Genomic DNA, 27683 nt, shown 5'->3' on the forward strand with positions numbered 1-27683 from the left:
CTGTCCAAGCCAGGCAGCCAGCCTCCAAGCAATCAACTAACCAACCAAAATGTGAGACCAGCCTTCTGGAATTTTGATTGAAACTGCCTTGAGTCTCTGTATCATTTCGGGAAATGATGCTTTCTTACTCTTGAATTTTTCAATTAATTAACATTACATGTATCTCTAGTTATTTCATTCTCCTTAATAGGTTTTGAACAAAGTAAACACTTTTCCAATAAAAGGCTTGCATTATTATATTCCCTGGGGCCCTATCTGTTTTGCTATCACTTTAAATTCCAGAGACCATGACATTATACATTTTTATATGAAATTCACCAACAAAACTACTTTTTTCAACAATGGAAATATTAAGAATATATAGTTATCATGGGGCTGTAGCAATAGCACAGCAGTAGGGTATTTGCCTTGCGCGCAGCCAGCCCAGCCGAGCCAGGATTGATTCCTCCACCCCTCTCGGAGAGCTGGGCAAGCTACTGAGAGTACTTCACCCTCACGGCAAAGCCTGGCAAGCTCCCTATGACGTATTCGATATGCCAAACACAGTAACAACAAGTCACACAATGGAGACATTACTGGGCCTGCTCGAGCAAATCGATGAACAACGGGAGGATAGTGATCATGACAATTATCATATGACATCCCCTCCATATTCAGATGTCTCAGCTGTCTCAAAACAAACTGCCTTACAGTTATTTTGCTTGCCACAACACTGTGTTTGTTAAATCCTTCAAGTAGCTATTCATCAATACATTTTTTCTGTCCTATGCCTTTCATATCCTCTCTTTTTTAAAAATGTCACTGTGTTATTATAGAAATTGAGTCAGTTCTGAAAATAAATCACATTTTGTCATTGGTTTGTTTTGTTTTGGAGCCATACCAGGCCGAACTCAGGGCTAACTCCTGACTCTGCAGCCAAGAATCATTCCTGGAGTGGCTGAGGTGGGAACATATGGAGTGCCAGGAATTGAAACCTGGTTGGTTATATGCAAGGCAAAGCACCCTACCGGCTTTACTATCATTCCAGCCTCATCACTGACATTTTGGAGCCTTAGTGAACAGGATGTTTGTCTGATGAGTTAGTTATTAGCTGGCTTTATGATATTTGATTGGCCAATTCTGAAATTCTTATATAAAGGGTAAAGGCCCTATGATAACTGAGGTAGTTATGAAGAACATGGTCACCGTGTTTTTTCATGGTGTAAATTAACTTGCTTATCCCGAGTCTGTCCCCCACACCTTCAAGGCCCTCCCACTACCCCCCACACCTTTATTTTGAATACTGAAAATCAGTCTTCAAAGATTCCATGCTGTATACTTCACATTGTCTCACATCTGAAAACATGCAATGTCCAATTTTCCCACTCCTAGTGAATTGCAGTCTCTTTTTTGGCTCCTGCTACATTTCTTAAATAAATTCTTAAATAACTTTTTAAATCTTAAATTTAAAAAGTTTGTTTTCCTCTTTGTTTTTCAACTACACCTGATAGTACAGGGGGCGGGGGGGACCACTCCTGGATCAGCTGCTGGGGGACTGTTCCCAGTGGGGTCTGGAGGAAGATGCTGTGCCAAGAACCAAACCAAGGCAAACGCAAGCAACCCACAGGTTTCTACTCTTTAACTTTTCTCCCAAACCCTACAATTTCCTCTTGTTGATAGAAAAGCTGACAGATTGTTTTTCTTTATGAGTTTCTTACCTTACAAATGTGGTAGATGCCTGCAAATTTTATTGACTGTGTGTGTGTATTCTTTTTTTTCACTATAGACAGCTAAATTATACAAAACAGTACTTTTCCATTTTTATATTTTGTCATATTTCACTTGCTAAAAGCATCAGACATATGCTGGTAAGTAAATGAATGTGAATCTTCACCTTTCTCCTAATTCTAAATTATTTCCTTATATTTCACTATGATCAAATACTTCCCCCCCCCCCCCCCCCCACTGGCACATTTCATCTATTCCTATTTGCCAAAAGCTCTAAATGAAGGGCTGGGGAGACAGTTTCATGGTCTAGCACACATATGTCTTATGTCGTGGTACTGGATTTGATCCCCCAACACCAATAGTTTCAGAACATCACTGGGGATGACCTTCAAGCAGCGTGGGGTGTGGCCATAGGCCCTACTCAAAGGAGCTCTGAATGAGTGAACAAAGAATTGACTGAATGTTTCTTAGATTTTCTGATACAAAGCCAATTTTACCATGAAATAAAATCCTTTATGTTACCTCCACTATAAAATTCTTTACATAAATTTTATTGTAAACAGCAGTATTTTGGGATGGAGCAGTAGTACAGTGGGCAGGGCACTGGACTTGCATGTGGCCAACACAATTTGATCCCCAGCAATCCACAAGGTCCCCTGAGCTGGGAGTGATCCCTGAGGATAGAGCCAGGAGTAACCCCTGAGCATTGCCAAGTGCAGCCCCCAGACCAATTTTTTAAAAAATACTTTTATAGCTTTGTGAAGTAAAGTTTATCAGAGAATATAGTTAATGAAACTGTCAAAGACAAAACTGTAAGGGGCTGGGAGATGGTGCGAGGGGGTGGAATGCATGTTTTGCATGCAGGAAGCTGGGTTCAACTCCAAACACGGGTGCAGCGCACTCAGGAGCAACTGAAACAGCTGTGGAATTCTCTTTCTGAGGACCTGAAAACTAATGTTTTCAGGTGATTCGAATATGACGTTACCTGAACATAATAAGCAAAGAAAATCATTTCTAAATATCTCTCAGCATAGGATTTACAATATTCAGAATCAAACAAAGAGTGAAGGACATAGAAGGTAAGACAGAAAAAGGGTATGGAGAGACCATAAGTAGGAACATTTCAGAACCCCTCTTTCTGTCATCTGAGAAAGCTACAGGCAGATTCATCCATAGAAAATAAATACAGCAAAAGCAGTTTCCACTAGAAGAAACAGAAAAGGAAGCAACGTTTAGATCTGATTCTCCTTACTTAGTTCAGAGTATTCTGTGATGATATTTATTTTTATCAAACTAACATCAACCTTATCAACTAAAGGAAAAAACATACAGAGCTTTGCATTTTAAAAATAGATAAATGGAGCAAAATCTTCATTTTTATGAAGCAGAGCTTTTTTTCAAAATTAAATTCTTCAGGATATTAAGTTTATTAAGTGCAAAGGCTTTGCAATTTCAGGATAAAAATTTAATGATGGGGCTGGAACGAGAGCACAGTGGATAGGGCGTTTGTCTTGCACATGGCTGACCCGGGTTCAATTCCCAGCATCCCATATGGTCCCCCGAGCACTGCCAGGCGTAATTCCTGAGTGCAAAGCCAGGAGTAACCCTGTGCATGACCAGGTGTGACCCAAAAGGCCAAAAAACAAAAAATGAATGATGTACATATTCTTTTCACCTCAGAACTGTGAATTATCCCAGATGTTACCAGTCTGGCTAGTAGCTTAGTTATTGGGAGTATTACGATAGATACATGGAGTTAAGGAAACCAAAATACTTGAATATTTTTTTGGCTAAAAGTTAAATATAGGCAAAATTTGATTGCATCAAAGCCAATCATTTGGGACTTTTATCATAATTATGTCTCCATAATTATGCTGATCTGTATCCAATCTTATCACCATCTTGGGAACAGATAAGGATTATCAGCTCAGTTTCAGAAAAGAAACATCCATTGCCCTTCTCTTACCTCAACCTCACCCCAATTGTGTGTAATTTTTAAATATGTTGATTTGATCTTTAATGATGTTCCATGGTTCTACCACACCTCGACAGAGACAAGACAAACTGCTAAGTTAGAAACATATCTGTTGGAGAGACTTCTCGAAGGGCTGGAGTCCACGCTTTGTAACCCTGGCAACAGATGGGTCTCCTAAAAGATACAGTCACGAACCACAAGTTTGGAGCCCCCAGATAAAAACAATCAAGTTGAACACAGCATGATCCTAAAAATATGTGTATAGTATGCAACATGTGGACAACCAAGGAAAGTACAACATTATTTAACAGGGAAAATGGATCAGGAAAGACAGCACAAGGGTAAAGCACTGGCCTTGCATGCAGCTGACCCCAGTTTGCCCCAGTTCGCCTTGATATTCTCTCTGAGAGGGACCCCTGAACACAAAGGATAGAAGTCTCTAAGCACCACCAGGTGTGACACACCCCACCCCTTGCACAAAAGGCAAATGTTTCCTTTTTCTCTTTAAGGTTCTCTGTGGTTCCCAAATTTTCCAGCGTACACAAAATAGTTTTAAAATATTTATGGTGGGCTAGAGCGATGGCACAGTGGGTAGGGCATTTGCCTTGCATGCTGCCAACCCGGGTACAATACCCAGCATCCCATATGATCCCCTGAGCACCACCAGGAGTAATTCCTGAGTGCAGAGCCAGGAGTACCCTCTGTGCATCACCAAGTGTGACCCAAAAGCTGTCCTCCCATTGTTCATCGATTTGCTCGAGAGGGCCCAGTAACGTCTCCATTTTGAGACTTGTTTTTACTGTGTTTGGCATATTGAATATACTCTCTGTAGCTTGCTGGGCTCTTTGAGAGGGGCGGAGGAATTGAACCCGGCTCGGCAGGGCTGGCTGTGTGCAAGGCAAACGCCCTACCCAAAAACAAATAAATAAATAAATAAATAAACAAACAAATAAAATATTCATGTTATGTCCTTAAAAATGAGACAATGGCACATTTGAGTTGCTCCTCATATTTTGGGTCTTGGATTTTCCATTTCTCAACTGATCGTTCATATTTTCAAGTTTACTTAATCTTGTTTAATGGTTGACATTTGTACTTAAAAAATTAATAGATAACTGGGGTCTGGATGCTTGCTTTACACAGGGCTGACCCATCCCATATGGTCCCGGGAGCCCAACAGGAGTAAGCCCCGAGCACAGCTGAGTGTGGTCCAAAAACTAATAGGTAACTGAATATAATAAAATTATTTCATCTAGGCTAGACAAATAGGATACATGTGATAAATTGTGAGATTAAACCAATCTCTTTAAGTTCTTTCCTATCCCACATCCTTGCCTATGTGAGTATGCACACGTGAAAATACATGAGGATTAGAGCATGTAAGGTTTTTAAGTAATAAGAGCAGATGAACACACATGATTTCCTTGCCTCATTGACATACTTCCACTATTGTGTCTCAGGGAAAGGAAAAAAAGAAATCCTTTTCAAAACAGATGCTAAGAGTAAAATCAGGGGACTTTTTTGTTTGTTTTGCAATATAGATAATGAAAGGTTATCAGGTACATCCTTTATCTACTTTCAACACTCAATTCCTGCTCAAAATTATCATTTCCAACTATTATTGTCATGCTGATACCTTCTCTATCCTAACTATGCTTCAAACCTTCACACACTCTTGTGGCAAGCTTCCAACCACTGGCTAATCCTTCTGGCTCAGGGGACATTTTCTTGAGTCTACAATTAGAAATAAATATTGAGACAAAACATAATTTTCTTCTATTCACTTATAAGCAGATCAATATGAAATTTCACTTAAATCAGAACAAAATCCAAATTTGTAAATAAATCTATACTGTAAAGGTAAAGGCCCTCCCGTTGATCGTCGATTTGCTCGAGCGGGCCCAGTAACGTCTCCATTGGAGACTTTGTTGTTACTGTGTCTGGCATATCGAATACTCTCGGTAGCTTGCCGGGCTCTCCGAGAGGGGCGGAGGAATCGAACTCGGGTCGGCCATGTTGGCCGCTTGTAAGGCGAACGCCCTACCCGCTGTGCTATCGCTCCAGGAAGTAAAAAGGGGGAATTTAATGGCTTAATATAGACTTTTTAACTCAGAGGGATTTGAGCTTGAATTTATTTTCACTAAATTTAAAATGCACTTTCATCATTTATTATTCTTCAAGCAGAAAAGAGGAGAGATGAGACTACAGTGACTTCAAATTGTCAGTGAATTCCTAATCATTATGAGAAATGAAAAGAGAAATAAAAAATTTAACTGTCCCCATTCTCACACGGAAATGGACAGATTAAAGTACAAGAAGAAAAAATCAAAGATGGAAAAAGAAATAATTTAATTTCTATTAGTCCTGTCACGTGAGGTTTTGTGATCCATGATTTCACACCATCAACATCACTTGGAGCCTGCTAAAAGGAAGAATTTGGGGCTAGAGCAATAGTACAGAGGGTAGGGTGCTTGCCATGCATGTGGCCAACACAGGTTTGATCCCTGGTATCCCATATGGTCCCTTGAGCGCACCTCCAGATGTGACCCAAAAAGCCAAAACAGAAAATAAATTTTTTAATTGAAAGAGAATTCTAGGGCTCTCACCTACCAACTCAGAAGCTGTATGTTTACAAGATCCCAGATGATATAAATGTACCCTGAAGTGGCAGCTGCATCAGCTGACTATATAGTTTATGCCAGGCAGGATCTGCCCTTATTTATTTTGATATTGTTGTTTTTTTTTGTTTAGTTCTTAAATTTTAAATTCTAATTTCTTTGTGTGATAAGGGGCCTACCTGGTAGTGCCCAGGGATTATTACTGGCTCTGAGCTTAAAAATTACTCCCGGTGGTGCCAGGAATTGAATCCAGGGCACTATATGAAGTACTACAGAAACGATCTGGATCAGCCACATGCAAGGCATTTTACACTGCTGTACTCTCTCTCCAGCCCTTTAAATTCTAATTTTAAGAAACCTGCTAGGTCTTAACTATTACTGAGCCCACTATACTAACTTGCTAACTTGCTTCCCTTATTAATCTGTATTCATATTTAATAACAATACTTAATAAGTTTAATAACTATAGCTTATAGCTATTAAAATACCTTCATAGAGATAAAATAACATGGGTTTTTGTTTCTTTTTTTCTTTGGGGGCCATACTTGGCAATGTCTGTTTCTATTATGTTTGGGGGCCACATGTGGATTTACTCTTGGCTCTGTGCTCAAGGATCATTCCTGGAAGGGCTTGAGGGATCATATGTGGTGCAAGGGACCAAACCCAAATCAGGCACATGCAAGGCAAGTGCCCTACCCACTTTACTATTGTTCCAGTTCCTGAAGGAACTCATAATTCTGTGCCTAATTCCTCATAACACATAGATGTTTATTACATTTTAGCACAGCGGTAGGGCGTTCGCCTTAAAAGCGGCCAACATGGCCGATCCGAGTTCGATTCCTCCGCCCCTCTCGGAGAGCCCGGCAAGCTACTGAGAGTATCCGATATGCCAGACACAGTAACAACAAAGTCTCCAATGGAGACGTTACTGGGCCCGCTCGAGCAAATCCACGATCAACGGGAGGGCCTTGACCTTTTACCTTTTGTTCAGAAACTACACTTATTGTTGTCAAAAAGATACATAGTACTGAAGTTAAGAACTACTAGATCATAAACACTTCCACACAAATTTGAGGAGGGGAAGCACAATGCTACCATTAGGTATTTAAAAAAAAATAAAGACTAAAAATCAACCTGACTTAAAAAAATTGTTTATAAAAAAAAAATGAAGATTTGTTCAAGCCAGGGAGATACTTCAGGGATCAGGAAGACATGCTGTACATGCACAAGAACCTGAGTTTGATCCCTAACACCTCTTGGCCTACCAAGCACAGAGGTAGCCCTGGAGGCTCACCTAAGCCACCCGGGGTCCTGCTGGTTCCCCATCACTGCATCGCTAGGTCCTGGCACTGAACTACCTAGCCTGGTTGGCCAAGTATAATCAGAGCGGCCTCCACGCCACGTGAGCACAGTTTGGAAGACCCGTCCAAAAAAAGAGTTTAACTAGGCAAAAGGTTTAAAATACCCTAATTAGAATAAAAACCGTATTGCTATGGCATTATATACAATATACAAACACCCAAACTGTAAACATGTAAACATGTATATTATACATAAACCATTACATGCACTGAGAAAAATACGTTTAGTGTTTACTGGAGAAGCCGAAGAAAGGACATTAAAATACAACAACACTGTATTTTATAATATCCGTAATATGTATTAAAATATATTATTAAAATGTAGCTGCATATGTAAAGAAAAAAAGCTATGTTGTACATGTGCCTATAAACGCCCTTTCCCCATCTTCCTAAGAATAGCTCCCGTCACATTCAGCTAGTATAAAAAATTCCATGATATTATCAAAATAACTAAAATTGGCATTAACAACAAAAAATTCATCTGGGGATGCAACTTGGTGATACACTGCATAAACTGCATAATTAATAAGGCCTTGGATTTATTCCCCAACAGTCAATTAAAAAATAAATAAGTCTTCAAATTCACATTATGTACTTGTTAAGTTTCAGAGACACAAGAACAAAACCAATAAAATTCATATGCTCTATGTCGAATGAAAATGTTTTTGGATTATTTCAGTATGCTCTAAATAAGGATTCCCTGGAGGCAGGGGTCCAACAGTTGGGAGGACTGCTGAGGAGCCAGGCAGGTCAGTTCACTGCTTAGGTCCAGATATGGTGCTGCCTATCAGTGATGGGAAGGTGGAGGCATACAGTGCCAGGGAGCAAACTCAGGTCCTGGCACATGCAAGGCATGGGCCCCTGACTACAGAGCTATCTTCCCAGCTCTTATTTTACCATCAAGCAAATGTCACTGAATACTAACCAAGGGCCATATTAAGGAAGAAAAGAGTGCAACCTCGCTGTCCTCCTGAAATTTATTTTCAAAAAGGAGGTCGACAAATCACCAACCGCCCAGTGAAATGCCAAAAAGAAGACAGGCGATGTCACAGAGATACTGGGTATGACAGGAAAGTATAGTTAACGATGACCAGGAAGCCGTCACCGAGGAAGTGCCATGGCAGACATGAGACATGAGCCATGGCAAGATCTGAAGGAGGACAGAGGGAAGCTGAGTGGAACAGAGGCGAGAAGAGGCGTGGCTTCGTAACAAAACTAAGCTGATACTGCTGTATTAAAGATGGGGAGCAACAAGTGATGGAGTCACAGGAAGGGTGAGACAATAGATGGCATAACACCTTGGAATCTATGGGAAGGGTTTGGATTCTACTTTTAGCGTAAAGGGTGGTGAGCACAGCAAGGTTCTGCAGGGAGGAGTGACAGTATCTACTTTAAGAGTTTGATCTGGTTTCTATGAAGACAGTAGTAAAAAAGCCAGACATAGGCAAGGACACAGACCAGAAAGCTAATGCGGGGGTCAGAGCAATAGCACAGCAGGACGGGCAGCGAGGGGCCAGAATGAAAGCATAGCCAGTAGGCTGCTTGCCTTGCATGATGCTGAACTGACTCAATCCCTGCCACCCTATAAGGTCCCCAGAGCCTGTTAGCAGTGAGCCAAGGGTCAGGAGTAAGCCCTGAGCACCACCTGGGGTGACCCGAAATTTGAAAACAAATATGAATCTAAACTAAAAATGCTAACCTGGATGCTAAGATGTAGATTTTACAGCGTATCATCACTATTAACACAGAACAGTTGGTCAAAACAAATACTATTATTAGTGGAGAGTGGCAGACAGGGGAGTGGTATGAGAACACTGTATGCATGAAACACTATCACTGACACTATTGTACATCATGGTTCTGCAATAAAAAGCAGGGGGGCGGGGCCAGAGTAGTAGTATAGCAGGTACGGCATTTGCAATGCACAAGGAGGAGCCAGGCTCAATCGCCAGCATCCCCTATGATCCCCAGAGCACCGCCAAGAATAATTCTTCAGTCCAGAGCCAGGAGTAACCCCTGACCATCACTGGGTGAGAATCAAAAAGAAAAAAAAAAGAAAGGAAAGAAAAAAAAATAGAAAGAAAGCCAATGTGTAAGTTCGGACCCCCAGCCAATGTCCTGTCTCTCCAATCCCCAATCGGTGAAAAGAATCTGATTGTTTCAATTGATAAAATGTGAAGTCAGTAGCTTTAAATGGGAGGAGACAGACTTTGTAGATTTGACAAGAGAGAGTATGATGCAGTATCTCTGAGAATGGGAAATCAAATTTAATTGGTATTTGTATTAGGAATACATGCATAATTAGAAATACATTTAAGTTATATGGCCGTGAATTTGAAGTGAAACTAGTTGGTACAATTTCGTAATTTCCCTCCAAGTAACATGCAGCTGCTTGTTGCAAAGGCAGTATAGAAGATAGAACCCTCAGTAGGGTTTTGTAAAGCAAGCCTGACAGAAGAGAATCAACAAATTAAGTATGGATGTTTAGAGGAAAGTGATTATACTTCTGGTCCATGAAACCTTAGTCAGGAAAAAAAGGAAGAGAGGATGAGATTAAAAAACAAAGCAGAACTGGTGAAGGGATGGGCGTTCGAACACAGTATGATTGAAACTAAACATGAACAACTTTGTAACTGTGTGTCTCACAGTAATTCAATAAAAAGAATAGATGTAACTCTCCGTAATGCAGATACTAGGGAGACATATATGTGTGTATGCACATAAATATATATAAATATATTCATATGCGACACCTCTAAATTCTACAATGCTGATATCCCAGTAGGATCACACCAAATTAGCTGGGAAAGTAACATAGAGGTCAACTAATCTCAGTAAACAAAAACATAAAGAGAAGGCTCAACTAGCAAAGAAGAGCTTAGTGAATGCTCAAAGAATTTACTAAGCACGAGTAAACTCTATGATGAGATATCACAGTATCACGGTCCTCCCGTTGTTCATTGATGATTTGCTCGAGCGGGCCCAGTAACGTCTCCATCATGAGACTTGTTACTGTGTTTGGCATATTGAATACATCACGGGGAGCTTGCCAGGCTCTGCCGTGCGGGCGAGATACTCTCGGTAGCTTGCCGGGCTCTCCGAGAGGGGCGGAGGAATGGAACTCGGCTCGGCCACGTTGGCTGCGTGCAAGGCAAACACCCTACCGCTGTGCTATCGCTCCAGCCCATGACGAGATATAACAAGATATATTAATTTTTACAAGTGTTCTTTTACTGAAGTATATTTTGATAATTCCACCATTTAGTAGCAACATACCTTATAAAATAAATTAGTTTGTGCCTGCTAAGGGGGAAGGCTTAGGGTGTTTGGAAAAAAGGAGACAAAGGTGAAGAGAAGGTCACACTGGTTGTGGGTTTGGTGGGACTGGTGCTGGAATACTGAACACCTGTAACGAACGCATCATGAAATTTGTAAAACATGGCACGTAACTAAAGGGAGTGGGGAGAAGCAGCATGTCCTTACAAAAGTCCGAATGAGGCACAGGAACTATGAGTATGGGAGACAATGAGAATAAATGAATTGAGGGGACAAGAGGCAGTGCCTGTGCAACACTGATTCTTCCAGCATCAGTAAATTAAGGTAGAGAATTCTGACAGATAATCAACTCCAGGTACTTACATACATGGGAAAAGAAAGAGGCACTATTAAGAAATGGCACGGCCTAGAAACAGAATCAAACCAAAGCAAAAGAAAAACAAAAGAATTTTATCTTCTGTGCTCCAGTACAATTTGTGTCTCAGTTTTTCTACAACAGCCATTGCCCAAATCGTGCAATGACAAAAATCCAGCACTACTGGCATATTCGAAATCAACTGGTTGTTCTGATAATGACAACAGAAAAACAACGATAAAAGGGACCTGAAGCAATGCGGTAACTACTGCGCCAAAAAATATGAATAAGCAATAAAAAAATAAAGAAACAGAAAACCAAAGAAAATCCTGACTTAAAACACTGACACGGCTTTTAAATGTATGACAATAAAGGTATGGTCAACTGCATTCACTTGACATAGAGTAGGAGAACGGTGCTTGCTCTATGTCACTCTAGATTTCTCCTTATTTATTCACAGCTGAAACGAAAAAGCACCGACCATTTCTATGGGGAACATTCACTTACATTATACATTATCTAAATTCCTATCATTATCTAAAACAGGATATGCGGGCACTCAGGTGTTTTCCAGATTCTGGCTATTGTAAAGAGTGCTGCAATGAACAAACAAGTGCAGATGTCACTTTGACTATAATTTTTTGCCTCTCTGGGATATATTCCCAGGAGTGGTATTCTGGGTCAAATGGAAGATCAAACAGATGACTGGTTAAAGAAACTTTGGTACATTTACACAATGGAGCACTATGTAGCTGTTAGAAAAGATGAAGTCATGAAATTCACATACAAGTGGTTCTCCATGGAAAGTATCATGTTAAGCGAAATGAGTCAGAAAGACCGGGATAGACACAGAAAGATTGTATTCATCTGTGGAACATAAAGCAACAAAATGGGAGACTAACACCCAGGAGCGGCAGAGATTAGTACCAGGAATTTTGCTCCATGACTTGGAGGCCAACCACACGTGCTAGGGAAAAAGGAAGCTCAGATAGAGAAGAGAGCACCAAATAAAAGGTGTTATGAGGATCCTCCCAGGGTGGGAGAAACATGCTGAAAGTAGACTATAGACCAAACGTGATTGCCATTCAATGCCTGCCTCTCTGGCAAACCACAGGACCCAAAAGGAGAGAGAGAGAACAAAAGGGAATGCCCTGCCACAGAGGCAGGGTGGGATGGGGAAATGGGGGGGTGGGAGGGATGCTGGGACCCGTCATGGTGGAGGATGGGCGCTGGTAGAGGGATGGGCACTTGATCATTGTATAACTGAAACCCAAGCACAAAAATTTGTAAGTCTATAACTGTACCTCATGGGGTTTCACTAATAAAAAAATAAATAAATAAAACAGGATACGCAAACGGTAAGACTTGGGAGTAAAACTGTAGTATACTATGACTATCCTGCCACATCTCTTTTTCCTTCCTTTTAAAATTTCATTTCTTTCCCAATGAATTCTTCATTTTGTTTTCTTATCCCTTTTCACCTGGTCACTTCAGAGAGCGCCACTGAAAATTTCATTTAGTTTGGATCTTTCACTGTAAGATGTACAATGTAAAGGGAATGGCTGGAGTCTGTGTGGAAATCAGGGTATTAACAAAAGCACCAATAAAAAGCGGATATGTTAAATAGATAATGACAAGTGTTTCTCTGATGGAAACAAATTCTACAGGTCAGAAAATTTCACAAATGATTATATTGATAAATTGTGCTTAAAATATAATAAAACTAATTACACAATTGCACAGAAGACTTAAGAACTAAAGCATCCTACTCAAATGAAATCAATTTTTAAAAAAAGCTTAAAGCTTCAGAATTCATTAATAAGTGAAAGACCTGCAAAAAAAAAGTCAACAGTATTTTACTGAAAATTTACAGGGCAATTTGTTTTCACTACAGAACTATTTCAAGGGGTACTTAACCTATATGGTTCTAATTTTTACATAAAACGCAACACATAATGCAATATGCAAACAATTATAAAAGTGTAGCTTACATCCCACTTCCATTACAAACACTGTCACTAACCCCATTATTCTCTTTCTTTTAGTTTTCCAAATTCATTAGAGGGGCCAGAGATAGTACAGTGGGATAGTACAGATACCACATTTGTCTTGCATGGGGATGAACCAGGTACAATCCCCAACATCCCATATGGTCCTCTGAGCACCACCAGGAGTGATTCCTAATCACAGGGTCATCGGCAATGCCTGAGCACTGCCTGGTATACCAAGCACCTCCATCCAGGAAATCCAAGTCATTTGAAAAGAACCATCTTCTCTCGTTTCAATTTCAAAATCACATTTGAACTACCATTTTGAAAAGACTGACATGGATTTAAGTGATTTTAATATAAAATTTTATGAAAATGATTGCTGAAAATTTTAATACCTAAACCAAATAGGATCTTAATATCTATGGCATTTTAGTAAAGTCTTCTATGCGAATGGTAGCAAATATCCCAAGTACAATTAAAATGAATTCACACTAACCAAAAAAAAAAAAAAAGAAAAAGTAAAGAAAAATTAAGTAGATATATTTCTTCATGTTGGCTTCTAATAACAGTCAAGTTCTTTAATTACAATAAACATATACCTTGAATATCAAATCCAAATATTTGTAGAAAGAAAGCTTATTTAGATGTCTTTGGTATAATGCACTAAGAGGACATCCAGATAAGAGTCAGATGGTTAAAATGATAGAAACCAACAAAGAAAAAGCCAAAGGATAAACACTCAAGCTCATCTGTGCATGCAAATGAACCAAATTACGTTACAGATTTGCTAGCTGCTGGTTAAGACCACTAATTTTCTCCTGCTTTTACCTGTACATAATTATAAATTTTGAGACCTTGAAGGCATTTTATTTATATATGAAAATAGAAACTAAAGGATGAAAAGAAGGTTTCAGGCTAGGGCGATAGCAGAACGGGTAGGACATTTGCCTTGCACACGGCTGACCCGGGTTCGATTCCCAGCATCCCATATGATCCCCCAAGCACAGCCAGGAGTAATTCCTGAGTGCAGAGCCTGGAGTAACCCTGTGCACTGCTGGGTATGACCCCCCCCCAAAAAAAGAGAGAAAAGAAAAAAAAAAGAAAAAAAAGAAAGGAAGGTTTCTGTGAAAGTATAACTCCAAACAAAGCAGCCCAATTTCTTTATTTTGTGACTCATGCCTCATTTCTTGTCATTTTGTTATATGACTCAACATGCTTTTATAAATATAAATGACAAGGTAATAGGTATGAAAGAAAACAGTACCTTTACTGTAATATCCTGAACTTTTAACTTGTCTCTTGTACCTGTGCCAATATGACACCCTCAGAGGGATTTTAACAGAGGCAAAGTATGGAAGGCTATTATTACAAAGTCGATAAAATATTTTTATAAGTTCAAAAATTAACTGGTTTAGGGAAATAAAAAAATAAACTTTTAATGTTTGTGAGTATTTATTTAAAAAATACAATCCAAAATGTTCATTCATAGCAATCGAAGAGGACTAAGTTACCTTCTCAAATAAGTCACAACCAAAGCCTAAAAAAAATTATGTTGCAGTGAACTCTCTGAACAAGGCTGAAAATGTTATATAAATAAAAAAAAGACAAAATTCATGAAAAATCCACTCAATACTGAAAGAATATCTCTTATGTGGGGCATAAATGTTGGAGAAATGACAGTTATCACTTAGAAATAATAAAATTAATTCAACACCTGCTCTCGTATTTCAAACAAAGTAAAAACATACTGCAATCAACATCATCTTTCTAGGCCTTACAAAAAAAAAAAAGTAGCATGGAAAGTAACCCTGTCACTGTCCTCCCACTGTTCATCGATTTGCTGGAGCAGGCAGCAGTAACGTCTCCATTGTGAGACTTGCTGTTACTGTGTTTGGTATATCGAGTACGTCACGGGGAGCTTGCCAGGCTTTGCCATGTGAGTGAGGTACTCTCGGTAGCTTGCTGGGCTCTCCAAGAGGGGCAAAGGAATTGAACCTGGCTTGGCCGGGCTGGCCGCGGGCAAGGCAAACGCCCTACCGCTGTGCTATCTCTGTGGAAAACAAAAAGTCAGAAAAAAATCACGTTTTTACCTTAGATTCTTCCCTTAGAAGCTATGACCCGAGTAAATTTTCTAATTCCTCTTAATCTCAAATTTCTAATCACTGAGATGGGAAATGGAATATTTTACAATTTTATGATCTTAAGGAGATGGTAGAAGGTACAAGGCAGAAGTTAGGTATTTCAAGCAAATTATGTAAGATTTAGTTAAATTTGCAGAAGTGATACAACATATTAGCATAAATACAACACAATATTCATAACAAACATATCAATACTAAGCATCTATTATCAAAAATCTAAATTCAACTGAGCATCCCACATTTTTGTTTTCTAAATGAAGCAAATTTTGATGATAGTCATTGAACAATCCCACAAAACCTCAAATACTATTTATAAAATTAGATTTTTGACTAAATTTACCATCTATAAGATGCCAAGAAATTATCAACAGTTGTGATTTTAAAACCATGTCTGGGCTGGAATGATAGTACAGCTGGTTGGGTGCTTGCCTTCCATGTAGTCAACCTGGTTGGATCCCCAGCATTCCATATGGTCCCCCAAGCACCACCAAGAGTAATTACTGAGTATAGTCATGAGTAAGCCTACATGAGCATTGCTAAGTGCAGACCCAAAACAAAACAAAACAAAACAAAATCATATTTACCACCTTCCAGTACATCACTAACACTCACATTTTGGAGAAAAAGTGTTCGGTAGTTCAGCACAAGTCAATGCTCGCATGTCAACCAACAGACCATTTAAAATAGTAAAAAGAGAGTCTAAGCTCTGCTCATACAAGACTGACATAAACTAAGCAATATTATTTCTTGAAAGGAAAATAAATAAGAAAAAAAACTTTTGAGTAATAAAAGTGTTTAAGACTAAATCAAAGAAAGTGAAGATGAGTGGACGCAAAAACATGTAAATAAATGTTACGTGTGTGTGCGCGCGCGCGCGCACGCTCTCAGGGTCACACCTGGTGATGCACAGGGGTCACTCCTGGCTCTGCACTCAGGAATTACCCCTGGCGGTGCTCAGGGGACCATAGGGGATGCTGGGAATCAAACCCAGGTCGGCCGCGTGCAAGGCAAATGCCCTACCTGCTGTGCTATCACTCCAGCCCCCGTTACTTTTAAGAGCACAAACTCTTCCACTTATATAAAACTCACTGTAAACAAATTTTACTACAACAGAAATAACCTGGGATCTACAAAGTCTTGAACATACTGGATAAACAGCAAGAAAAATAAGGTCAGAGAGAAAGTACGGGAGTTAAGGCTCACGCTTTGCTCATGGTTGACTGGCCCTGGCTTGACCACAGCACCATACGCCCTCCTCCTTACCCCCACCCCCACCCCACCATCACCACCAAGTCAGTGGATGCTGCACTGGAGAAAACCAGGTATCACAAGAGTGACCCAGGTATTTTGAGTAACAAAGGGACTGGAAATTGGGGCATCCTTGGTCCCAGCACTGAACTGTCAGCCCAGCTGGCCAAGAATAGCTAGGAGAGTCCCCAAGACCTCTCAGGACTGTGTGAAAGGCCCCCAACCCTCACCAAAAAAAAAAAAAAAAGAGTAAGCCTCTAAAACATCGTTAAATTCTTTCTGTGAATTACATCATAGGTTATAAGAAGTTTTAGTGACTAGAAACTTTTTGTAATCAGTCAGTAACATAAAAATTGTATTTCTAAAATGTGCAGAGAAATGACAAATTTAACCAAGTCATATTTTATAAATCACTACAGAGATCTGTCATCAAACTAGATGAAAGAGGCTATAACAACAGGAATGTATTAAATAGAGTAACTTTCATTACAGAACAACATAGTGCCTCTGGTTTCAAAGCAGTTGGTAGGAAGAATTCCAAAGATTCCGAACATCTGTTTTAAAGAAAAGACAGCAACGACCACTGTTAAATAAGGATAATAATTCATTTAATTTGCTTAAACTTCTGGTTTAATGAGAATTAAATCATATTTAGGGGCTGGTGAGATAAATGAATGAAGAATGTATTGTGTATTTTTATCTCTATATGGAACTATTTCCTTGTATTTGTTCTTGGAGATAATGTCATTGAATAGGAAAGAAAAAGAGAGGTAAAGGCAGATGAACAAAGAGTATGAATCCGCAATCAGTATCACTCTGAAAATGTCTCTGTTCTGAATTGAACAGAAAGAAGAGGAGAGGATTAAGGAGAGGAAAAAAATAAATCTATCTAAACTGAGGGGCTAGCATGGAAGTACAGCCACTAGGCTGTTTGCCTCGCATGCTGCTGAACTGACTCAATCCCTGCCACCCTGGAGCCTGCTAGCAGTGAACTAAGAGTCAGGAGTAAGCCCTGAGCAGCACCTGGTGTGACCCTAAAATTGAAAATAAATATGAATTTAAATTAGAAATGTTAATATGGATGCTAAGATGCGGTTTTACAGCTTCCCATCACTATCAACACAAAAGAGTTGGTCAAAACAAATACGACTGTTAGTGGAGAGAGGCAGACATGCTGGGGGTGGGGACACTGGGTGCATGAAACACTATCACTGACACTAGTGGACATCGTGGTCCCACCATAACACTGGGGAGAGGAGCAGAGTGATAGCAGAGCAGGAACAGCATTTGCATTGCACAAGGCTGAGCCAGGCTCAATCCCCAACGTCCCGTATGGTCTCTCCGAGCACTGTCAGGAGTAATTCCTCTGCGCAGTCAGGAGTAATTCACCTGAGCATTGCCAAGTATGACCACAAAACAAAACAAAATAAAAATGGTGGAGGTAGAGATTAATAAAACAAATCCTAAAATATTATGTATCTACACATCCAATTCATCTCAATCAAATTATGCTCTCTAAATGACCGCCTCAACCAGACATAGAAAAACATAAAATTGTTTTTGTTCTTTTTTTTGGCGGGTGGAGGGGAACCACACCCACCAATCGCTCAGGTGCCACACTCAGCTTGCTGTTCAGGGATTGTTCCCAGCAGTGCTTGAAGGACCATGTGGCACAGAAAATCAAACTTGAGGTTCCTGATACAAAGCATGTGCTCCAGTCCTAGGAGCTATCTTCCCTGGAAAACAATTTAAGTGATGAAATGTTTTTATGTAGAAAGAATATATTGCATTAACTCAAAATAGAAGCTTTTTTTTTTTAACACACTACAGCCAAAACTGCCATTACCTTGGGGGCAGGGGAAACACCTGTTTAATTCTGCATTCCTTGAAATATATATATATATATATTTTAATAGTTTATTTCTTTATTGAATCACCGTGGGAAAAGTTACAGAGCTTTCGGGTTTAGGTCTCAGTCATGTAAATATCAAACACATTTCCCTTTACCGATACTTACTTTTAACTGCGAACCCCAATAGAACCCCACCTCCCACCCCTGCCAATTCCTGTGAGGCAGATGAGTTCTAGTTAATACTCTATCTACTTTGACTAGATACATTGTTTCGATAGAAGATGCACAATTATTGTTTAGAGTTTACGACCCCCCGCCCAATCAGATATGCTGAAACAGCATTGTGAAATGATTTGCTTTCTACAGCTGGGTTTAAGAATAAAATGATGTCGAATAGTGGCCGCGCGGTTTTGGATTTCTGCTATTTTACTTATTAACCCTGGAAGTATTTCTATTAAAAGTTAGATAGTTAAGAGATTGGTTTCTATGCTCTGGAGCCGTGGCCGTGCCAGAGAGCCGCTCGTGGGGGGCAGCTAGTGACCTCGGTCAGGCGTGAAGGACTGCCCAGAACGCCCCCCTTCCCATGAGGTCCCTGCCGCCCCGCCATCCCCGGCTCAAACCTGCTGTCCACAAGGTTCCCGTGCGGCCGCCATCTTTCTTTCCAGAGAGGATTGGGCGAATGGAGCAACACCCTTTCCCCTCCGGGCAGGCATGCTGGCATGGTTTAACACATAATCCATTTGCTTTTCTGCTCCAAGCGGGTGGCTTTCTGTGCTACCTTGAAATATATTTAGAACCCAGTAAAATTTAATGGAATTTACTAATAGAAGAATTGAGGGCGATAGAAAAACACTGGTGAATATTATTCATATTTTTTCTTAAAGGAAACTGGAATACATTTTATGTTTGGGAAAGTAATGGAAGAAACCAGAAATAAAGAAGAAGACCAAACTTAAGGAACAAGGTTTTGAAAACTGATAAACTGGAAAGAATAAAGAAAATTGCAAGAGTTAGACATAGAAAGAAAAAAGGTTGGGTCATTCAGTTTTTGCAGGGGAAAGGGAAGGTGGTAAAAAAAGTGAGTGAACTGATAACTTGAAAACTTTTGATAAGTTAAAGCTGCATTTATTTAGTTAAGGAGAAGATGTCATTGTCAAAGAAAAAAGAAAAAGAGGGTAGTGTAAATCTAACTGGGTAACCTCCATCATCAATTAGATTAGTTTTAAGTGACTCTAAGAGACGGGTTCTGCTTTGTTTTTTTAATCATACCCTATACAAATTATATGTTCATAATTAACTCAAAGGTAAGGCAAATTTTCTTTCAGAAATATAGTTAGACCCTCAATTTTAAAATTGAGAAGAAATACTAGAAGTAGAATTAAGAAAGACGCTTTTTCCATCAAAAACTTCATCTTTCTACCAATAATAGCACCTTATCAGCAGGATATTACAAAAGAGAATGTCTTTTTTAAATTTTAATGTAAACAACCTGACAGTGGGCTTGTACTTTGCACTACTGATTAATTGCTCGAGCTCGAACCCTCCCGTTGATCGTCGATTTGCTCGAGCGGGCCCAGTAACGTCTCCATTGGAGACTTTGTTGTTACTGTGTCTGCCATATCGAATACTCTCGGTAGCTTGCCGGGCTCTCCGAGAGGGGCAGAGGAATCGAACTCGGGTCGGCCATGTTGGCCGCTTGTAAGGCGAACACCCTACCAGCTGTACTATTCGATATGCCAGACACAGTAACAACAAAGTCTCCAGTGGAGACGTTACTGGGCCCGCTCGAGCAAATCGACGATCAATGGGAGGACCTTTAACTTTACTGATTAATTAATAATTATAAAATAGTACAAAAGATCCTGATAATGTATGACACGAAACTATCAGGCTATGATGCACTGGATCAAATAGGACCCAATAAAAAGGGCAAAAAGGAGAAATCATAACAGCTCCATTTATTAATTGTCCTCTGTCAAACACAGCATGAAGCGCTAACTATACTAACTCATTCGCTGCTTACAATAACCCTTAAGGTATCTCAATTTTAAATATCAGAAAAGTACAGATGACAAGGAGCTGGAGCGATAGCACAGCGGGTAGGGCGTTCGCCTTACACGCGGCCAACATGGCCGACCCGAGTTCGATTCCTCCGCCCCTCTCGGAGAGCCCGGCAAGCTACCGAGAGTATTCGATATGCCAGACACAGTAACAACAAAAAGTCTCCAATGGAGACGTTACTGGGCCCGCTCGAGCAAATCGACGATCAACGGGAGGGCCTTTACCTTTTACAGATGACAAAACTGCCATGAAAATTCATGGAACCTAGGGCTCTCAATACATACAAATTCCCAGGCTAAAGTAACATGAAGAGCCCCTAAGACTGAAATGAAAGATATCAAGGGCTGCAGAGAAGAGTATAGGAGTTAAGGCACAAACCTTATATACAACCAACTTCAGTTCACTCCTCAGTGCCAAATGGTGTCTGGAGCATCACCAGGAAAAGTCCTGACAACCCTGAGTATTGCTGGTATCCAGACCCTTGTGTAGAGCAATTATGGCTGACTGGCCAAAAACCACAGAAGGAAGGGACCCCCAGGCCTGTTGAACACCACTTGCCCCCCCGCCCCTCCAGGAAAAAAAAAAACACCAAGAAATGAAAAATAAAAATTGGTTTCAAATCTAAGTACCAATACTTCCCTAGCAGCTAACCAGAGAGGAATCATATGGTTTACCCTCAGGTCATCATCACTGTAATAATTTGTCCTGTGCAATCAAATGCTATCCACAAGAATCAAAGGCATTGGTGGATTTATAAACAGTAAGACATACAATGTCATTATAAAACAGCTGCTACCTTTGCTGAATTCTGTCAGAAATTTTTATACCTCACTTTACCTTGCCATAGTCATATGCAAAATAAACAACATAAAAATTTAAGCTTTAAAAAAAACAGGTTTCTGATAGGTTTTCTGCCACCTTCTTTTATGAATTTAGTTATGAAAATATATGTTATTTAATGTGTTCTATACTTGTGCTATTTACCTTAAAAGTAGAAATACTGCATGTCTGAGAAATAATACACTCCCAGACATTCCAAAATCTATAAAAAAAACCTCTTAATTCAAAAAGTTTTTGCACCCTTATGTTCATAGGCACACTATGCATTAAGCCTAAATGCCTTAACAGGTGACTAGAAACAGAAGTTGTGGTTTATATGTATATTCAACATAGCACTATTTTACCATTAAAAGATGAAAACAGGAACTGTACTGATAGTACAGATAGGGCACTTGTCTTGCACATGGCTGACCCGGGTTTGATCCCCAGCACCCCATATGATCCCCAGCACCCCTGAGTACCACCAGGAGTGATCTCTGAGCACAGAGTCAACAAAAAATGATAAAAAAAAATATGCCTTGGAATAAAATGGAGGGAACGTTAGGTGACAGACTATACTAAATAAGTAAGGAAGTGAAAGATAAACATCAAGCAATTTTATTCCCACATAAATGTAATTACCAAAGAAGCAAACTGGCAAGAAACAACAAAACTAACTGCAAAATCCAGAGAGAGTTCAAAGAGGTGGATCACGGCTTGATCCCTGGCACTGTAGGGTCCCCAAACCACAGCAGGTACAACCCCCAAAGAAAACAAAGCAAAACAAAAAAGTAACACCTAGGCTCTGTGGAAACTATAGTAGCTATGAGAGAGGAAAAAAGATAAGATGGGTGGAAGGAATGAGCAGAATCATCTTTTTGGTAGTGGGATGGAACTGGAACTGTTGGTTTTGTTTTGGGGCTATCCCCAGTGATATGCCATGTTTACTCCTAGCTCTGCACTCAGGGATTACTCCTGGCAGGCTTGGGAGACCCCATAAGGTGCTGGGATCAGTCCAGATCAGCTGCAAGCAAGCAGCATTGGGATGAGGGTGATAACACAGTGGGTAGGGTATTTCTTTTGCGTACGGCTGACCCAGGTTCGATCCCTGGCATCCTATATGATCCCACAAAGAATAATTCCTAAGTGCAGAGCCAGAAGTAAGCCCTGAGCATTGCTGGGTACAACCACCTTGGCTCCGTCCCACACCTTCTCTCCTGAGCCTAAAAAAAGCAAGACAAGCATCTTACCTACTGAACAATCTCTCTATCCCGTCACTAGAATCGTAACGGTGTGAGTAGTGACAACCACACACATATGAAGGTATGACACTAGGCCTGAAATCCGAAATATTATAAAATAGTAAACAAAAAAACTCTCAACAGAAAATAAAGTGTATGTGGAGAGGTGGGAATAGATCTGTACCCATGAAAAAAGGGAAAAGTTCTTATGCGAATACACAGATTACTTGGCAACTGTCCTTCATGTCTAATTCTTGGGTTCTTACTACTCTATCTTTTGAAGCACAGAGCGCTGAGTAAAATCTTCTAGTGAACTTAAAACTCCTAATATTATGTGCACTCGAAACTTGATTTCTAAACTGCACCCTCCTGGTATAACTCCATCATTTCAGTTCCTTATTAGAGTTCAAGATAACATTTGTATACAATGTTCTATTGCATCTTTATTTTACAACAGGCATACTGACCTTGATGTGAGACTGAAGAAAACAGCAAATCCAGGAAGGAAAAATGTGAAAGAGAAAGTTAGAAAGAATTAATAAGGATAATATTCTATAATATTATTCATAGACACAGAATAAAACATAAAACACAGGATCAGAGAAGAGGAAGAAGTCAAACAGAGTCTGTACAGAAACTAAAAACTTACGATCTTAAGATTTTCAACTCTCAACAAGTCAATTTTCATATTAGATTACACCATCTCCCATTATGCAAATTTCTAAAGAAAATATGTTTTGTCTGAAATTTGTCATTTCCTGGGACAAGAAAACAAACTGCTCTTAAAAGACAAAGGAAGAAGTTTACTGTCTCTCCCTTTATCTTTCAAGGAATTAATTGTTTTTTCACAACTTTCACAATTGTTTTTACACAGTTGACACCATGTCTCATATATACACAACTTACAATTGACTACTTCTTTCTTATCCTACTCCATTTCTTGGATTCAAGTCACCCAGGAGTAAAAACAAAATAATATTGACAATTGCAGTTATTCTATAGAATGCAGAACTCTGATTTGGAAGAATTTGAAATAATTTTCTCAATTGTGAAAATGGTATTTTCCCCTAATTATATTCCTATTTCTTATTCAAATCTGACAAAATCCACCCCAAATGGTGCAATCTAAAGCAATAATGAACAAGAAAATACAGTTCTATAAATATCAATTCATTTCCAACACTGTTCAGCAGTTAAAAGATGCAGTTTAGCCATGCTCAGTATTCCCTATACAATCTGAAACTCCACTGGTTCATTATTGCTTTTCATAGTAACATGCAGGTTTTCCTTTTGGAAAGTCAATCAATTTCACTGAAATTAGTATGTACTCCAAATACATAGCCAGTGCCACCCAGATTGTCCTTGGGATCTAATTTTCCTTTAAAAATACTTAAAGAGGGTTTATTTCTTGAAAGCAAGCACCACTTCACTTGGTGACTTAATGTTCTCCAGTGTTTCAGTACTTAAAAGCAGAATTTTTAAAAGTCTAAGTCTTTCATTAAAGCTGGGGAAACTAGGTAGGACAGTGAGTAAAGTGTGATTCACAGAAAGGACGCATTTCCTTGAATGTGACCAACCTTTGGTACCACACAGAGTGTCCTGAGCACAACCAGGAGTAATCCCTGAGCACAGAGCCGGTAGTAAGAACTGAGTCCCACTGGATGTGGGTCAAAAATATAAACAGCAGCACAAAAACAAAGGGAAGGAGGGAAAGATTATTTTACTCCCATTATCTAAGATGAAAAGGAACAACAGAATGACTTCCACACTATCTCTCAGAAAATAAGGGATGGATCCAGGATAAGAATGTTAAGCTAGCAGCTGGTATTCCTTGTATGTTCCACGACACACAGATATTCTAAAGGGAATCAGAAAAGATCGTTAATCTCCAGCATACATAAAATAGTATATGAAAATAAAAAGAGGTCAATCTCCAAGTGACAGTTCTCAATGATCTTTTAAAGCTTTTGTTGGTTAATAATGACACCAACTGAAATCTCCTAGAATTGCAAGACTGTATGTAAGACCATTAAACCAATTTTTTAAAAAGCTATTCCTGCCAACACTGAGCAAATGTTATTACTTTCTGACCTACTTTATTGTAGGTCCTATTTCATGTTGGCATAGAACTGTATCTATTAGGGACTTAGGAGAAAAAGGATTCAGAGAGAGCATGGGCGGAAAGGCACGTGCCTGGCACACAGTTGACCCCAGTTGATTCCCAGAACCACATAAGGTCCCCAGGGAACATCAGGAATGATTCCTGAGAACAGAGCCAGGAGTAAGCCCTGAGCACTGCTGGGTGTGGACCCCCAAAGAAAACAAACAATAACAACAACAACAAGAGCATTCAAAATTTCACAGAGTAACTACAAAATTCTAGTTCACACTTTTACATAAAAATCTTAAGCAACCACTAAATAGAGACCATATCAAGGCCATAATAAAGTGTGAGGTGCTGTGCCAACAAGAAACTCTGGGAAGATCATCTAACAGAAGTGGCCACGTAACACTGCATTATTCTTTGAAATAAAATCAGTGAAATTTATCACAGTGAAAGAAGAAACAAGCCAAATTCTTCATAAAGCAAGCTGAAGCAAGCAGGATCAGATAAAGAACGGGTCCTCTTCAGTTATAATACTCTTGCATCTTTCTTTTCCTTTTTTTTCTCCACCACATTAGAAACTAATTCCTACCCCTGTACTTCAAAGATTAAAGATATTTAATCCAAAGGTAAGGAAATTCTTCACCCGGGAATTATTTTCCTCAAGAACCTTACACTTGAGGGGCTGGAGAGATACGACAGCAGGGAGAGCTGCCCTGGGTTCTATCCCTGGCACCCCATATGGTTCCCCGAGCACTGCCAGAAGTTAATTCCAGACTGCAGACCAAGAAGTAACCAACCCCTGATAATCGCTAGGTATAAATCCCATCAACACCACAAAAAAAAAAAACCTGTATACTAGCTTATATCAGAACTATATATAGTTTGTTATTTCCATTTGGAAGATATTCAAGGACATTAAACTGAGTATCAATCCAGGATTTGTTTTACAGAAAGCGATTCACAAAAATGAAAACTACAGATGCAGATTTAGATTTCTAGATCTATACTATACCATAGTATAATATACTCTGATACAAGTAGTAACAAACATAAAGTCCCTCTTTCCCATGAAAAGGTTCAAAAATTATTTTTAGGCCAATCTAAATATAGTTTCAAGATATAGTTAGTCAAATATCTAAGTATAAGAGTTAAATATAATAATTTTGTCAGAAACACCTTTAAAATAAAATATGTTAAAAAATTAATTTGAAAATATTTTCTTCCACTCCCATATTTACTGAAACCATTCAGTCTTTTAAATGTATATTTGTTATTAATTTAGCAAAAATAGAAGACACATCATTATGTTAAAATATAAAAACAACAGCTCGATTCAACATTTCACTGTGACAAAAGAATAATCCAGACTTTTGTTAAATCTGAAGATCAAAAAATATCCCATGAATTATGCCAAATTATAAGAATATTTTATGCATAAGTTCACTTGTGCTTTTACAGAATAAAAATATGTATAATTATAAAATAAATACAAATACATAAGACAAAAACAAGAGAAATACATAAAAGGCATGAACATAAAAATTAAAAGGTCAGTAAACATATTTTTCCCAAAGAAGTAAAAGTTACGAGGGGTCAGAAGGCCAGATAAAGAGAAAGAAAATTTTAATCAAAGAGAAAAGAAAAAGTAAAATAAGTACTTATTTTCCAATCTGGAAATCTGATTTAAAAAATAAGTTAACTTTTCTAAAACTACTGAGCCACAAAGTTATTATTATCATTGTGCAAACTAGCTTGCAACACATTAGATTTATGAGAAATAAAAACACCTCCTTTTTCATCACACAGTTTCAGGAACTAAAAAAAGTCTTTAAAAGCAAATGAAAAACTCAAAACTATCCACTGCTAAGGTTTTCACTACAGGTGCAAAAAACAATGTGTCATGCTTTCTAACTGACTGGGCAACCCAGGCTGAATGTTACAAGAGGAGATGGGGAGGGGGGAGGACGCTGTTCTGAAACCATCCAAGCAGGAAAGCCTGCTTTGCTTAAAGAAGAAACTGAAGTTTAAGTTTACAAAGAATATTAGAAAATTATTCCCCTAATTCTTGCCTGAGTATGCTTATAAAGCTAAGGAGTTGAGGCTCACTGAAAGAACGAAAGATATTTAAAACTCAACTCAAAAGACAGTATCATTCAGCCATGAAGTTTAAACTTGGCAACGTTCCCCAAGTATCACTGGAAATATTCCTTCTGTTACGCATACACACACAAATAACACCCTCAGACTGAATCTCACTTCTGGAAAGAAAATGACCCCACTTGGAGCTCTGTTCAATGTATTGCTCTCAATCTGGCAAGGCACATAGACCTTTCACTAACTCAAATGAGGTTCAAAATTACTGTGTAATAATCAGGCAGTTAATTCAGAGACTAACAACCTAGAGCTTAAATTACTTGAACTGCAAGTAACAGAAAATCTATCTCCATTAAGACCCCAGCTTTTACATTCACACAAACGAAGAAATGTAGTAAAATCTGATTTTCTATTATTTCTTGGAATACATGATAGCTCTCGAAGAGCCCGGCAAGCTACCGAGAGTATCTCGCCTGCATGGCAAAGCCTGGCAAGCTCCCTGTGACATATTCAATATGCCAAACACAGTAACAACAAGTCTCAAAGTGGAGATGTTACTGGGCCCGCTCGAGCAACTCGGTGAACAACGGGAGGACAGTGCTACATAATAGCAAGTTCATTATATTTGTGGTCACTGGAAATACTTAATTTTGATAACCAAAGTGATACCACACCAAAGCAAAACTATACCAAAGCGATACTACAGCAAATAATGTGCTTGCCTTGCAAACAGCCAACTTGAGTTGAATCCAAGGCAACACATATAAGCCCCTCCAAGCCATGCCAGGGAGGGACTTCTGAGTAGAGCCAGGAGGAAGCCCTGAGCACCACTGGATG

The 27683-nt window shown here is 39.2% G+C and overlaps 1 protein-coding gene across 6 annotated transcripts in view; it reads right to left on the reverse strand.

The window, feature by feature from the left end:
• The window catches only part of ERC1 (ELKS/RAB6-interacting/CAST family member 1), a 490300-nt gene that overhangs the window by 278261 nt on the left and 184356 nt on the right, over nt 1-27683 (reverse strand). For 3 of the 6 annotated variants that reach the window (XM_056117809.1, XM_056117810.1, XM_056117813.1), the window contains one exon: nt 23113-23124. The exons of the other annotated variants lie outside the window; for them this stretch is intronic. In XM_056117809.1, coding sequence (XP_055973784.1) covers nt 23113-23124 — 12 coding nt within the window. The remainder of the gene's footprint in view (nt 1-23112; nt 23125-27683) is intronic. 6 annotated transcript variants of the gene reach the window in all.

Source organism: Sorex fumeus, unplaced genomic scaffold (genome assembly GCF_029834395.1).
Source record: "Sorex fumeus unplaced genomic scaffold, SorFum_2.1 ptg000036l, whole genome shotgun sequence".
Lineage (NCBI taxonomy): Eukaryota > Metazoa > Chordata > Mammalia > Eulipotyphla > Soricidae > Sorex > Sorex fumeus.